The sequence below is a fragment of the Lactuca serriola genome, chromosome 5 (assembly GCF_051521515.1).
Source record: "Lactuca serriola cultivar US96UC23 chromosome 5, Lser_US96UC23_V15, whole genome shotgun sequence".
Taxonomy (NCBI): domain Eukaryota; kingdom Viridiplantae; phylum Streptophyta; class Magnoliopsida; order Asterales; family Asteraceae; genus Lactuca; species Lactuca serriola.
Window position 1 is genome coordinate 79013126 of NC_136412.1, and position 15985 is coordinate 79029110.

Consider the following 15985-nt stretch of genomic DNA (forward strand, 5'->3'; position numbering starts at 1 on the left):
CAATACAAAACACACATTTATGTTCTAAACTAATTGTTCTTGAAGTGACGCTAATATTGATATGGTCAAGGTTCTTTCTCACTTATGAATCTAAAACATGTGTAACTGTTATATTGATTGGTTTTTGTGGACATCTAACTCTTTGAGGACAGTATCTTCCTCCATGTAATTAAATTTAGTTAGCCTATTTATACTTATTATGTTTTCCATTTAACAACAAAAACTTTTGCTAAACTATATTTCTACATCAGGCGAGTGGAGAAAATTTTAATAATTTTTTAAATAAGACGCAAAAGAAGGGAAACAAATTCTCATTGTTGTAAGAATATTCAATTATAATACATAATCATACAAAAATGAAGATAAAGAGAAATTAAAATTAGGTGTGATGTCAAACACATGCTCTTAAATTCTAGAGCATATTAATTAGGTTGCCATTATAATTCAATATAAATTTTGCATAACAAAATAAATCTCAAACATCAACTTGCACTTGCTCTCAAATTCTATGTATTCATGTAATTTTTTATATAAAAATCATCTCAAACCTCAATCTTGCACATGTTCTCAAATCCCATGTATTCATGTCGATGAATATCATTTATCATGTTTGAAATTCCAACTCCACCTGTTATACAAATACATAGGTTAGAGGAGAAGAGATGTGTTAAAAATGATATATGATGTTTTGTACTTATATATTAATTCTATTAAAAAATATAAGGAAATTTTTAAAAAATGACTAAAATAAGTCGGGCCACATTAAATATTTCGAAAATAGTGTATAATCTTCTAAATTCATTTTTCCATTGTTTATGAAGAAAAAACATAGATTTAACATTATCTCTTGGAGGACGTTTTTGTATGTCATTAAAATTTAAAAGATGTGATTATGGTTCAATTAACATGTAAATATTTGTTACATTGCTAGTTATCATGTCTCTTAAATTAAAAAGGGAACCAACAAACTTACCTAACGAGATTGCACTAATAAATATGATGGATGCGAGGATGAATATGATTAGAGATGTTCGTCCCAGGAAAATAATCAACCTTCTCACAAAATGTTGCCCGGCAGAAGCAGCAATTGTCACCACAACAACGAAGTAAAAAGCTGTGAAGTACGTATGCAAAAATTAGCAAACTAGTAAATAACAAAAAATAGAAAGTTAGTATCTTATTTATAGATCGAGGTAATAACGAATTGTGTCTTGAGTAGAAGGGTTGGGTTGATAACCCGATGTCTTCATGTTTGTAACCATTTTTTTTTCTATCAACTTGCTAGTATCGTATTGAATTATCGCCTTGTTGTTAAAAAATCGAATGCACATGATCGGCCCAAATATATTCTTATTATTAACTAAATCCATGTTAACCAATGGTAGTAGCTTTTTCAGTTCTACTCCCTGAAGATTATAGAAAAATATGAAATATTTCTTCACACTCATTCAATATTCATCAAATGATTCTAAATGGTTGTAAGCTTACATGATTTGATGATATTGAGAATGCACTTACCATAAGGAACGGGAAAGCGCTTGAGAAGATAATATTCCACAGAAGACATGGATGATGAGAACATCATTGCGAATGTTGCAGTGGCACTTGAAACCTATACAATGATGATCAAGCACTTTGAGTGGTAATTTTTTGGAAACTGTTTTGTTTGATGGTTATGGTTACTAAAAAATCATATTAAATAAGAACAAACGACACCTGGGGAGGTATTCCGAGCTCCAAAAAGAGCGGACCCATAATCAATCCTCCACCTAAACCAAGTAGGCCCCCAACCATACCGGCTAAAATTCCACAAAAACAATATATGATCAATTGACCAACGCGAAGTTTGCTGTTTGAATCTCCCTTAGATGATATCTTTCTAGAGCCCTTATATAAGCTAACAGCCTCGTACCCTGATACCCCAAAAGAAACAGGAACCTAGGTGGGAAAGGAATAACATAATTATGTGGATATGGATTTCCTGACATTACACTAATTATGTGAAAAAAGTTTTCAGAATCTTGAAGATACCTGTAACAAGTTCAACACCCAATACCATATTGAACAAGTGGTTGTATAAGTCTGTTTCACAAAAACACACCAATTTTAAGTGAATAGATCACATAAGACCAAAATTTATTGAAAACCTTCTTGAGGAAAATGTAATATAATAATCATATATGATAAAGAACCTTAAAAATTTGCAGTCCAAGGAATGCGATCCAAACAAAAACAAGAAGACCAAATTCCTTCCAACACACATTCTTTATAAGATCAACCTAGGAAGCTCAATATAATGTTATAAACTAGCCCAATACCCAATAACCACTTGATAGATTTAAAACCGTGACAATGTTATTCAAATAGATCGAAACTTAAGACATTTATCGGGCTTAAAACTCTCACCTCTTGTTTTAATGATTCTTCAGCTTTGGTTTCACTACCATTGTTAGGACCACTAGGTAAAAGCTTGTAATCCACCTCTACACTATAGCCTGACATTGTAATTGTTCATACTTTTGTTAAGAAATCATGAAAGAAATTTTAATAAATAACTAATTTTTTAATTTAGACAACGTGAAATAGCTTTAACGACACACCATTGGACTTCAAGCACTTTGCAGCCTCCTGAAATGGTAAAAGACCATTTTTAAAATAAGCACACTAAACATATGTAAGGGAAATTATCATGAGTTCAAGAATCATCACATGACATTAGTGTCTCATTTTATGTTTGTTTGTAGTTGAAACAAGTAATTTCTCATTTTGATGATGACTTGTTAACACCAAATTAGATTTCCTAGCAAAAAAACATGTTGTTTCTTATCACTTAAATATCAATTTACATCAAGGCACATGTTTTTCTTCCTGTGAAGTATAAAACTACTATAAAACAATAAATATTACCTTTTTCGTAATGGTTTCCTTTTTCCATGTAGCAACACCTTTGCAAAAGGCCTTAGTCGACGTGACTGTAGATTTAAGTATATATATATATATATATATATATATATATATATATATATATATATACACACACATGATATCTCATTTGATCAATAACCATATATGGAGAACTAAAATGATGCAAAACAAATACCTGTAAAAATAATAATTAGTAAGACTGTGACCATCCAATCGGCAAAAATAACGTTGAGGGAAACTCCAATACTAATCCCTAGCATTAACATTGGTTGGATAAGAAGTGCCAAGTCATAGTCAATGATGGGCATATCGAGTGTTGGATGCCTTAGCTTAAGATTGTAGAAAACAGTCATGGTGGATGCACCCATGATCATACCTAGAGTAAAGAAACAAAAAGATATAATTAACTCTTCTTGTTTCTTTAGTAGTACTTTTTCATGTATAGAAATGAGTTTACAGGGAGGGAAGAAGGGTGGTAGGAAACATAAATAAAATGCAAATAGATAGGGTTCATATTAAGTATATATCTTCTAAGAAAACTATTTATTCTATATTTATTGAAATTATCTTTTCCTTATTTTTTTCTACATATTTGTATTGTAACTACTCAATGAAATATCCTCTACAAGTGTGGATGTCTTTATCAAATCATACATGGATTAGTGTTTCTGTTCACTTAAAAAAACACCAACTACTGACCTAGCCACCTTAGCCTTTTCTCCTTTTCTTTATGTTTCATCTTAGGCGCCTTTCTAGGCCCAATCCACCACCAACCCATCTGCTCCCTCCAACAATTCATTGCATCTGTCACCTAGCTTAATATTATTTATGCTAGTGCATTCTCTATTTGTGCTGATCGAACGTAGGATTAGTTCACCATTAAATAACATAAGTGGTTATGTTGTCACAATCACAAATCTAACACACTTCAATTCCCTCTACTGATAAGTACACATCAATACATCACATGACGAACCACGCACGTTTAGGTATATTAAACTATGGTGTATGGCTATTTTATCTCAGTTACAGAATAATGCTCTTCATGTTGCTCTATTTGCAAATAAAAAGCCAAAGCGTTAAATGTACTGCCAAAATCCCAAATGCTTTTCTGGTAGGGATTAAGAATTCTAAACTTTCCATATAAATAACATGTGGATTCTTATTCCCCGACCAACTGTCTCCAACATAGTTGGCTCTAAATGAGTATTTTAGACTATATACCACTCAGATGGTTGTATTGATAACTTAAATCATGCCTTTTTGCTCAAAACTTTTACCAAATACCAAATCTTAACTTTTCTATCAGCTTTAGCCCGATTGTCAAAGCATGCATCTTGTTGTGTTAAATAAATGGCTAGTTCATCACTTAGATGTCAAGAATGTCTTCTTAAATGGGCATGATACTAAAATATTTTTTATCGAGAAACCACCGATTTTTATTCATCTGTAATTTCCCCCATCATGTTCTCTATCTCAAGACAACATTCTAAGGCCCCAAGAAGACACCTCGTGTCTCGTTTTAATGACTCGACAACTTCCTCGACTCGATTCATCCTTGTTTGTGTTTCAACAAGGTTCTTGCAATTTATATCTTTGGGTTTATGTTGATGATATAATTCTTAGAGTAGATCGTCTAGATACTATTGCCAGATTAATCTCTCGTCTAAACAAAGAATTTTCCATCAAGGATCTTAGTCTGATCATTAACTTTCTCGGCCTCAAAGTCACATATATAATGGTGGGATTTTCTAAGTTAAGTAAAATATGTTCATGATGTTCTTGTTTCGGCTAGCCTTCTAAATTATAAACATATCTCCACTCCTATATGGACCACTGACAAACCCCTTATAGATCCCACCACCTATTATTCTTTAGTTGGTATGTTGCAATACCTCAACATCACTCACCATAACTTATATTATATTATAAATCAAGCCAGTCGTTTTTTTGCATGCACCAACAGTAGATCACCTTCTATAAAAATGAATTCTTCGATATTATGTAAAGGGTATGATTTTAGTTGATCTCTCATTTCATCATTCACTAACTTCGAATATACTAAGTTATTCGAATGTTGGTTTCTTAAGACACTTTGTTCCACTTATAGTTATTTGATGTTTCTTGGGGAAATCTTATTTCCTTGAGTGCTAAGAAACAACTCACTATCTCTCGTTCCAACTGTGAATCAAAGTATCATGTTATGTCCAATATTATTGTTGAGATTGTCTAGGTCACTTATATACTCCACAAGCTTCATGTCCAACCCCCAAATTGCCCTATAGTTCTATGTGATAATGAAAGTGTTAATTCATCGGCCAAAATCCTACATCACATAAGTGAGCTAATCACATTGACATTGACTATAATTTATCGTGAACTCGTTTGTTTCGGAAAACTATATACTCGTTCCTCACAAGCTTCAATGCCAAACATGTTCACCAATAGTCCTCCCAAACCACTTTGTTAGCACTTCTACTCCAAACTATGTTTTTGTTCCTCTATCATTCTCATTGAGGGGGTATTAAGGATAAATCTCGTAAGAAAACTATTTAGCCCATAAACTATAATGTATTTATTGTAATTGCTTTTTTCCTTATTTTTGTACATATTTGTATTATAAAATACTTAATGAATTAAATCCTCCACAAAGCGTGGTGAATTTATCAAACGTACAAGCTAAGGTCGAATCTGGTACTTCGGTTATGTTTGATGGATTAGCTAAAAAGTTAACACTTAGTTGATAAAAATAATAAAGTTTGTTAAAATTATTGATAAGCTAGCTGAAAATATATAAAATTACATTAAAAAAACATGCAAAAGATTGAGTTTTTTTGTGATTAATAATGAGTATATTGGGATTTTTTAAAAAGCTTAATAAATTAAATTGAAATGTTATTCTAAATAGATTTTTAAAAAATTAGCTTATAAGTTATTTTTTTTAATTGTCATACATAACAACCTAAAAAACTTAAAAAAATAAATTAGATTATAGACTAGTTGTTAACTTAACCATAAACTACTGTCCAAATACTGTAATGGAAAACAAGAAGGGATTGGAGCTTGTGTGTTAAAGCAAACGCAACTCATATTGGTAATCCACAAACACACAAGGTGACGGCTTACACGATGCGAAGAAACCTGTCATACGATTAATTGGTTATCGATTATTTGGTATGGAAATCTAGATTTTTGCTATTTTAACTATAAGTTGCATAAATGAACATTGTTTTATGCTTTTGTATAAAGAAGTTATATTTCATTTTATATTTTTATCTGTAGGAATTTTAAATGAAAAGTATTCTTTACTTGTTGCAGAGAACAAGATGAATGAGTTAAAAATAAATAAATAAATAAATAACCTCGATACAGTTATTAATCACCTTGAAACTATAAAATCGCAAATATAAAGGTTTAATAATTATATTTGTGCGAGTATATATATATATATATATATATATATATATATATATATATATATATATATATATATATATATATATATATATATATATATATAGTATTTGTATCTATCTATGTATGTAAGCATGTGCATGTGTTTATGGGTGCGTGTGCATGTATTGTTTCTTACATTTTGAAATGCCCGTTGCAGATTTAGGATCAAACCCAATAATCAGGGTAAGCATAGGAACGAATATACCACCACCTCCGACTCCTGCTGCACTCCCAAATATTGCTCCACAAAAACCGATGAAACTACCAAGCACAATTTTCCACCCTAATTCCATTTCCTGTACACGAAACAAATTAAAGATTGTTCGTGAATATATATATATATATATATATATATATATATATATATATATATATATATATATATATATATATATATATATATATATATCTCTTTTTTACAATATATAAGCAGCATATTGATCATTCATGTGTCTATCCTGCGCATGTTAACTGCATATAGTTGCATGCACTGGTTCGAAACAGTGATGGGTCCAAATGGATGCAGTTTTCGTCATCAAAGTTTTGTAGTTGATTAAATCACAATATAAGCTATAATCAATAATTAGGTATCCTTCGTGATATAGTCTTAGACAAGTGAAGGAACTTACAGGCCAAACATGCTCATAACCAGATCCACTTGTTTGAAACAAAGAACTTGCGAATTTCACAAAAGAACCACTTTGCAAATCGCCATCGACATTCACTGCTGCTGATGCTGCCAAATCTTCTTTCAGTAGAGTTCTGTCGGCTGAAGCAAGCATCGAAGCTGTCACCAGGCTAATCACAGTCACCGTTATGATCTTCCATCTTTTCAATCCAATTTCTGCCATATGATTCAGTAATGGAGCAATCCGAGGAAACTTGATATTGTCTCGCACTTACGTTCTTCTATGTGTCTCCAAGCAATTTGCAATATAATAGAGTTGGCCGTAACTTATAGAGGGGCCATAAAATGCTCTATAGACGATTACAAGAGACATGGGCATATTCAACTGCAATATTAATATGTAGGAGAGGGTAGAATATTTCAAGATGACATAGAAGATAACTGCGTGATCATCACGGTTTCACGAGAGTAGTAGCATGTCCCTTTCAATTTAGTCGTCTAATATAATAGCTGTTAAGGTATTGATCAGCACCAATATTTTAGGGTGTCCACTAGTAAAACAACTAGAAATTAAATATCAACCACGTTCTTATTCGTAATACTTTGATTTATATAAAACTAAGTCATATTTTTTGTATTTCAAAACTTTTATCTATATATCTATATTATTGACTTTATACATTTTATAATAAAAAGATCATTCAAATGAATGTGGTTCAAATGTTCAACCATATTCATTTGAAATTTCCAACACTCTTCCACTTTCAAATAATCAATCACAACATTACTAAACTAGTTTAATACTAAAAAATTCAAGCTTCAAGTAGACCTCACAATTTGATTCACAACACGATTAACACGACACGAGTTTTTCGTGTATATGTTTTAAAAATTCATATTTCATGTTTATTCGTGACAAAACGTATTTTAAATTCGTGTTTCGTATCTTACACATATCAAACACGAATTTAACTGTTTAGACACGGCATAAATTCGTGTCGACACATGGCATGTATAAAACACATACATACACATATAGATTTAGGGGTGAAAGTTTACTTTTTTAAAATATAAGGGATTGTAATTGGGAGTTTGTACTTTGTTACTTTGACCTAAGATTATTGTTATCTTGTCTACAAATGAACCAGAGTACATGTCAACGACTGAAGGAATAAAGGAAGGGATATGGTTACAAGGTCTCATTTAAAGTCTTGGTTTAAAGGTGAAGAAACATGTATTATACTGTGACAGGCAAAGTGCTTTGACTCTTACAAAGAATCCTATATATCACGAGACGACGGAGCATATTGATGTCAGGTTGAATTTCATTTGTGACATTCTAGAAGAAGACAAATTCTCCATAATGAAGATAGATACCATGGAGAAATGAAGCAGACATGTTAACAATGTCGTTATCCATGGAGAAGTTCAAGCTTTGTTTGCACTTGGTTGATGTTCATAGGAGTTAAGTCCATACGGGGGAAATTGAAAGGAGAGAGAGGAAGTTCTTGGTTTTTTGTAGCTTGGAGTATACCCAAGTTAAGGTGGAGATTGTTAAATGTGACTTGAGCATTTAGCAATTTTGACAGGGCTATCTATCACAACATTTGGGAATGCCACATGTGTTGAAACCTTGCTAAAAGTGTTAGGAACATGCAAAATGTTCTTACATGGATTTTTCATGGAAGATACACTCCTTCTAGGTATGAGAACGAGCTAGGGTGCTCAAGGAGGTTCAAGAATGCACTGCTGGTAAATGTGCTCAAGGAAAATACGCCATATGGAGAGGATGCACTTCATGAAAGAGTTGGGGACTAGATGATGCGCTTTAAGAGTGGTGAATGCACTCCTAGATTTGTTAGGACCTCCAAAAATTGTTGCTTAGGTCTAAAGGTACTCTCTTTGGTGATAAATGTGCTCTCTGAAGTCAAAGGTTAAAGATTCTAGAAGAAGTTGTATGGCTAAATGGTGATTGTTTGACATCCAATTGGACAGATAAATTAACGAGCCTTTCCCATTTGGGTTTTATGTTTGATCCTCATTCTATAAATAGAGGTTGCTAGATAGGTCTTTATATTTGTCTTGAAGTCTTGAATGTCATATTGTACTTGTAACTCTATTTGAGCTTGTGAATAAGAATACTCCCAACATAGGTAACCTTATTAATCGAACCATGTTAAATATTGCGTCTTTATGATTCCGTTATTCCATAACAAGCAACAAGTTTTCCATCCACATCATGTTGAGCCCTTTTAATAGCAACATGTCCAGTCACATTATTCTCAACCATTTCAGCATCAACTTGTTCATTTTCTCCAAAAAAAAAATTAAAAAAAAACCCCATTAATTTAACTGCCTTATAATGTCAAAAAACACAATGATAACATATTCTACTTACTAACATCAGGATCCACAAAATCATCATCTTCATATTTTAAAACTCTCACATTTCTTCCTTATTTTCTTGATCTTCACGACTTTTCTGCCTATCCTGATCTACGATGCATGGTGTTCTGCAATCGAAGAGGGAGTAACCAAGGACCCAAGATAGAAAATTCTTGAAGATCCATGCTTATCATTTAAAGATTTCACTTGGACATATTTCATGTCCAATCCAAGAAGCATAAAACCTATAAAGACACTTAGTTTTGTCACTTGCTTTTCTACAAACAACTAGTAACATGTTATAATCGCTTTTAGCAAAACATAAATTGTACCCATTTGCTATTGCATAGTTATTAACATAAACTTTCAATTGTCTGGGACTCTTATATTTCTAACCTAATTCAAGTTTCATTTTTCCCCAATCAACCATAGGGTTTTGAATATTATATTCGACCCCAATTTTCTTTTTTCTTCTCTTACATTCTTTTCCAAGCTTGTAAATTAGAAATCATCATCAGATAACTCTTCTTCATACTCCTACCTTTGATATAACTTTAATAATTCAACATCTTCCTTATGATGATGGTGTAACAAGTACAAAAAGGATGTGCTACAATGTTCCCCATAAAAGCATCGACACCTTCCTCATGTCGAGCATCTACAAACATATCTTATTCAATGTCAGGAGATAGTGACCCTATGGAGTCAATATCCGTTAAAGATGCTAAATATTCTTCATCTTCACTATTGTTGCTTCCTTCCTCTATAATATTAAATTTTGAAGAAGACCCACTATTTTTATAGTAATATGCACTACAAAAAAAACAAGAAAACCACTTCAAATGGAAAATAAAATCACTACATAATGACAACAAATGAAATATTTAAACGCTAACCTTCTATTATTCAACATGTAAATAAAAAAACATCATTGCTATTTAATAATATAATAATATGTACAAAAGAATACAACTTCAAATAGAAATTAAAATCACTACATTATGACAATAAGGAAGATTTAAACATTAACATTCTATTAATCACAAATGTATAAAAATGTGATACCTATTGCTTACTTGGGAAATAGGTCGAACAAGTGTGTAGTGGGAATGTTGGGCTATACCAAGATCAAGAGTGTAACATTTAGTTTCAGGATGTTTTTGACTTTGGGATAGTGGATCGTAAATTGATAGAATAAAGGTCTTCGGCTTCAAGGGTAAATTGGAAAAAAATGATATTTCAGACTTCTTGCATGAATTAATGAATTTAGTTTGGTATGTTTTAAGTCAAAGGTAATTGGATAGAATTACGGGGCTTGTTAATACCTTCACGTACATATAAAGATCATCGAAAACGAAGTTGGAACGAAGAATTTATGGTTGCTTGAAGTTAGATTTAGGAAGTTATGTCCTACACTAAGTTTAGGATAGTCCCCTACGCCAAGCATAGGAGATGAAATGTGGATGGGGACTTAATGATCTACGCTAAACGTAGACTAGGCTACATCAATCGCAGCCACATTTGACCAAAACTTAAATCTAGGGTTGTGACCCTTATTCAAAGGCTCTAACTACTTGGAATCCTCCCCATGCTAGCCTCCACCCTCCCAAAACGTCCCCTGGATACCTTAGCCACCATTTGTGATTATAGAGACCTAAGAGTGTGACAACCCCAATTTCACGGCCAGAAAAGACCGATTTGTTTATGCTTATTTAAAATCAGAGTATCATTTTTGAAAAATCATATTGAAAAATATGTTCCAAAAATATGATAAATATATTATCAAAGCATTTCCGAAGAAATGTATTTTAATTATTTTAAAAAAGTTGGGATGTCATCGTCAATACAATACATAAGCATCAACAGAAATAGTATATGCCTTACAAACATCTATTATTCTATTGGACTATAATCTATAAATCGCTCATCGGTTCATCACACTTGTGCTCTTGAGCCACTACCTGTAATACAAGAAATTGAGTGGGTAAGGCTTGGGAGCCTGGTGACCGTATAGGGTTTCCAACCTATAATAATTAAATTCTTTATTTTCATCAAATCATTCAACCTGATTAACTGTTCCCGGTATCCTCACTTTATGTCCCTAAGTCATCTAATTCGAGTGACCTATCCTAAGGATCATCTTCGAGATAGAAAATAATGCTTATGGGATTCCTTATCAATATATGTCAGTAAGACAACCATGGGGATGGAGTACACATTGTGAACACTTAGTTCAAAAACACCTACAGGTTGCGAGCCTGCCAGCGTTCCATTAGACTGTCTAGAATAGTCTGTGGTCGTCATCTATACTTCGCTAGATGATTAGATCACATTTAAAGTCAAGGCCTATCATCATCTATTTCATCTTTCATGTCTCATCATCTATATCATCTTTTATCTACCCATTGTTACCCAATATATTTATAGGTATAAAATACATATACAGTTTAAATCAAGTAAAACATGTATAAATTATTCATCTAGCATAGATATCGGGAACACAGATAATAGGTACATATAGCATGTAACTTATCTTAAATACTTCATATTTATGTGTATGATGAAAGTAACTATGCATTCATTTGTTAAAGTGATGACTTAAAACTTCGAGAGCGCTTCGCTTCTAGCAATTGTCTTTTCTTTTGATATAACCTAGTCTCATTATCACTAAGTCTTAGTCTAATATTTATTGCAACTAATTATTAGTCTAGATTTATCGTTAATTCAAAGTTTACTGATTTGTAGCTAATAAGGGACCACCATGTAAGATCATATCGGAGGTAGGGTCCGTTTGGTATACAGAGTATACTATTTGGAAAGCCCACTTCAAACACCTCACTAAATCTAGCATTTTGATCATCCCTATAAGTAGATCAATCAGTATAATGACTTCGAATCACTGATAAATCTTGTTATAAGTTTATAATAACGATAATGAACTTAAACATAAGTTATACATAAAGCATGGTAAGCAAAACTAAACTTACAAGTGGTTTAGCGAAAAAGCATACTTTGTGTGGGCAGAATTTCTAAACCGAAAGCTTTATTTCTCGGGGCTTTCTGATGCTCCGGAGTTGCGCTACTAACCCATAGGAAGTACTAGAACAAGGCCTATGGACCTTGGGAGGGTTTGGGAGAGATTGGAATGAAAATGTGTGAAGAAAAGAGTGAAATTCGACTTCTATTTATAGGTTGCCCATGGGGCTCTCACGTTGTGAGCCATGTGTCTCACATTGTAAGCTTGCATAGGCACCAAGGCTTCGCCTCTCGTGCGGACACGTGGCACCGGACGCCATTAAAATTGTAGATCTTCAAAAACTCATTACTTTTGCACACTATCTCCGTTTTTTATGTTCTTTATATCCACCCGTAGGTATTTACGACTACTAAAATTTCATTTTGACCCCGTCGGCTAATTCTCGAAGGATCTTAAGTTTAATAGTTTGAGAATATTACACTGCTAATGACTGTGTAAAGTTCATAACTTCTAAATAAGAACTTTGTTTTCGACTGTTTTTTATCGTTGAACTCCTATTAACGAGATCTTTAATTCTCATTTAGATTATTTCGGCTAAAAATCGACATATCTAAAATTCGATTTCTGAGTTGTATACTGTTACACTGAATCTTAGAAAAATCATAAACTCCTCTAATGAAGTCAGATTTAGACGTTCTCTATATGCATGCTCTCGGTTTAACGACTACTATGAATTTCGTATAAATCACTAAGGCTAAAAAGTAATATACCAAAAATTTACTTTTTACGTTATGTAGAGTCATGCCGGTTTAATCGTGAAACTTCAACATGTCATAACTTCTTTGTTATAAGTTGGATTGGAGAGTTCTTTGTATCTCTGAAATCCTTGTCACGACTACTTCAACTTTCTTCAAAAATATTAGTTCTAATAATTATTTTATTTTAGATGCGTATTTTATTCCTATTTTATTATATCGTTATAAGCATTTATATTGGACATAATTTACACATAAATCACATAATACTCAAATATGCTTCCTTCATTACATCAAATAGGATAGAATTGTTGACCCTGACTATTACATCATCATATTAATGCTTAGCGAGAAACACAGGCGTTATAATTCTCTCCTCCTTAAGATAATTCCGTCCCGGAATTATGCATCAGCAAACAGATGTGGATAGCGACTCATCATGTCACTTTCTGTCTCCAGGATGAGGTTTGGCCCATTCGAATGTTTCCATTGCACTAGCAATAATCTACCATCTTTTTTCACAACTTCTTGGTCTTACGGTCAACAATCGCTTCGGGCTCTTCTATTAATCTCTTACCTTCATCGATCCATAACTCTGAAAGTAGAATTGTATCGGGAGTTTCTCTCAAAGTGTTATGAATACCATCCACTTAATCTAGAAATTACAGCTTGTAGGCTTGGTTCCTAATCCTTTGAAGAACCTTGAATGACCCAATAAATCTTGGACTCAGTTTTCCTCTCTTTCCAAATCTTATAAGTCCATTCCATGGCGAGACTTTAAGCAACACCAAATCTCCAACTTTTAAATCATTGGTCATCATTTCTTTTCAGTATAGCTCTATTGACGATCTTGAGCTGCTAACATCCTTTCTCTAATTATCTTTAGCTTTTCAGTAGTTTGGTGGACTATTTAGGGACCCATAAACTTCTTTTCTCCAGCCTCAATCCAACAAGACGATATACAACACTTCTATCCGTACAAGGCTTTATAAGGTGCCATCTTAATGCTCGAATGGTAACTATTATTGTAATAAAACTCTACCAAGGGTAGATGCTCATCCCGGTTACCTTACAATTATAGGGCACATGCTCTTAACATATCTTCTGGTGTTTGAATTGTCCTTTCACTTTGACCATCAGTCTATGGATGGTAGGTTGTACTTAAACATAACTTCGTGCCTATTTCTTCTTGTAGGCTCTTCCAAAACCTTAATGTGAAACAACTATTATGATCTGACACAGTCGTTAAGGGAACACCATGAAGTCTTACTATTTCTTTCACGTATGCATTTCTAAGCTTATCCATAGACCATATCTCATTGGCTTCTATGTAGTGTGCACTTTTTGTGAATCGGTCCACGATTACCCAAATCATGTCATGAATGTTCTTCATCATGGGTAGTTTGGTCACAAAATCCATGGTGATGTCTTCCCATTTACCCATGGGTATAGGTAAAGGTTCTAAACTCCCAAACGGTTTCTGATGTTGCATTTTAACTCTTGCACATGTTACACATTATGCCACATACTTTGCAACATCGAGCTTCATCGTTAGCCACCAATAATAACGTTTCAGATCCCTATACATATTGGTACTTTCGGGAGGAATTGAGTACATTGTTTTGTGACCTTCTTCCATGAGGAGATCTCGCATTCATCCCATATTAGGCACCCAAAACTTGTTTTGGAATACCTTTAACCCTTGACTGTTTCTACCAAATTCCAACAGTTTGTCTAAACTCTCTTCTTTTCGGTTATTGTCACAACGAGGGAATTTTGATGCCTTGTAACTACAACAATTATGTTAACTATAAACCAACAATGTGAAAGCATGTACGATGCTTATTCAATAACAACAAAACTTCCATCAAACGCTTTATAAGAGCACATCAAATAGTCAAGAAAAGTTGGAAGCCCTAAAAATCTCGGGTTAAGTCCATTTTGGACTAGGATTTCCTTATTGGACCTAATGGACCAATAAGCTTCCAATTTAATTATCTTGAACATCGAACTCTCAAATGGGCCTTAATTGGACCCATATACATGAAACTTAATATTTTAGGCCTTATAAGCCTAAAATAAACTAGGTTAGCTTTAATGGGCCTTATTGGGTCACAAAAAATTTAATTTAGCCCTAATAGGTCATAAAAATCATGATTTTATTTTTATTGGGCCAAAAATCATCTAAGTAAAGCACAAGATGGGCCTAAGGGCAAAAGCCCAGTTTTCTTCCTTTTCCCCTCTCCATTCTCGGCCCAACAACCCAAAGGAGGAAGGGTTGACTTTTCATTTGCCACCTCACTAATATTTGATGGGTTTCCATGAAAAAGATCCCATGCTTCCAAGTTACCATCTCTCTTCTCCTCTCTCTTTTTCTCTCGGCCGAAACAACACAAACACACACACACATTTCACTCAAACTCTCTCTCTCAAAGAAACTCTCTCCATCCTTCATAAAATTTCGAGATTTAGAGCTTGATAAGGAGATTCTTCCACAAAAATCATCATCCAAGGTAAGTTTATGTTTAGATCTATGACTAGCTACTTCATTTCATCAAAAATCTCTTCTAAATCTATTCAAACTTGTGATCTTGCATCTTAGAAGCCTCTAAATTCGAGATCTTCCAAGAAGACTTGCTAGGATCGAAACTTTCTTCATTTCTCTCTTCAAAACCGAAACCACAACTCAAGGTGAGCTTCATACCCCTCTCTTTTCGGTTTTCATGTGCTTTATGGGGAAGAATACAAGAAAATGTGTAGATCTATGTGTATGTGTATGCTATGTGTCATTTTATGCATGTATGTGTATTTTTATGTGTTTTTGTGATAAACATGTAACTAAAAAGGTGTGATACTTGA

The 15985-nt window shown here is 33.2% G+C and overlaps 1 protein-coding gene across 2 annotated transcripts; it reads right to left on the reverse strand.

Annotated features, from left to right (window-relative positions):
- Positions 1 to 386: 386 nt before the first annotated feature.
- Positions 387 to 7387, reverse strand: LOC145052681 (sulfite exporter TauE/SafE family protein 3-like). Of its 2 annotated transcripts, XM_079000540.1 has the most exons (12): positions 7011 to 7387; positions 6518 to 6677; positions 3101 to 3301; positions 2908 to 2972; positions 2601 to 2628; positions 2407 to 2495; positions 2193 to 2279; positions 2032 to 2082; positions 1717 to 1938; positions 1519 to 1612; positions 974 to 1114; positions 387 to 628 (listed from the first exon to the last, which is right to left on the reverse strand). In XM_079000540.1, exons 1-12 carry the CDS (start codon positions 7230 to 7232, stop codon positions 543 to 545), a joined length of 1446 nt encoding a protein of 481 aa, XP_078856666.1. In that variant the 5' UTR covers positions 7233 to 7387; the 3' UTR covers positions 387 to 542. The 2 variants fall into 2 exon arrangements, with proteins under 2 accessions (XP_078856666.1, XP_078856667.1); XM_079000541.1 differs by lacking the exon at positions 2193 to 2279.
- Positions 7388 to 15985: the final 8598 nt, after the last annotated feature.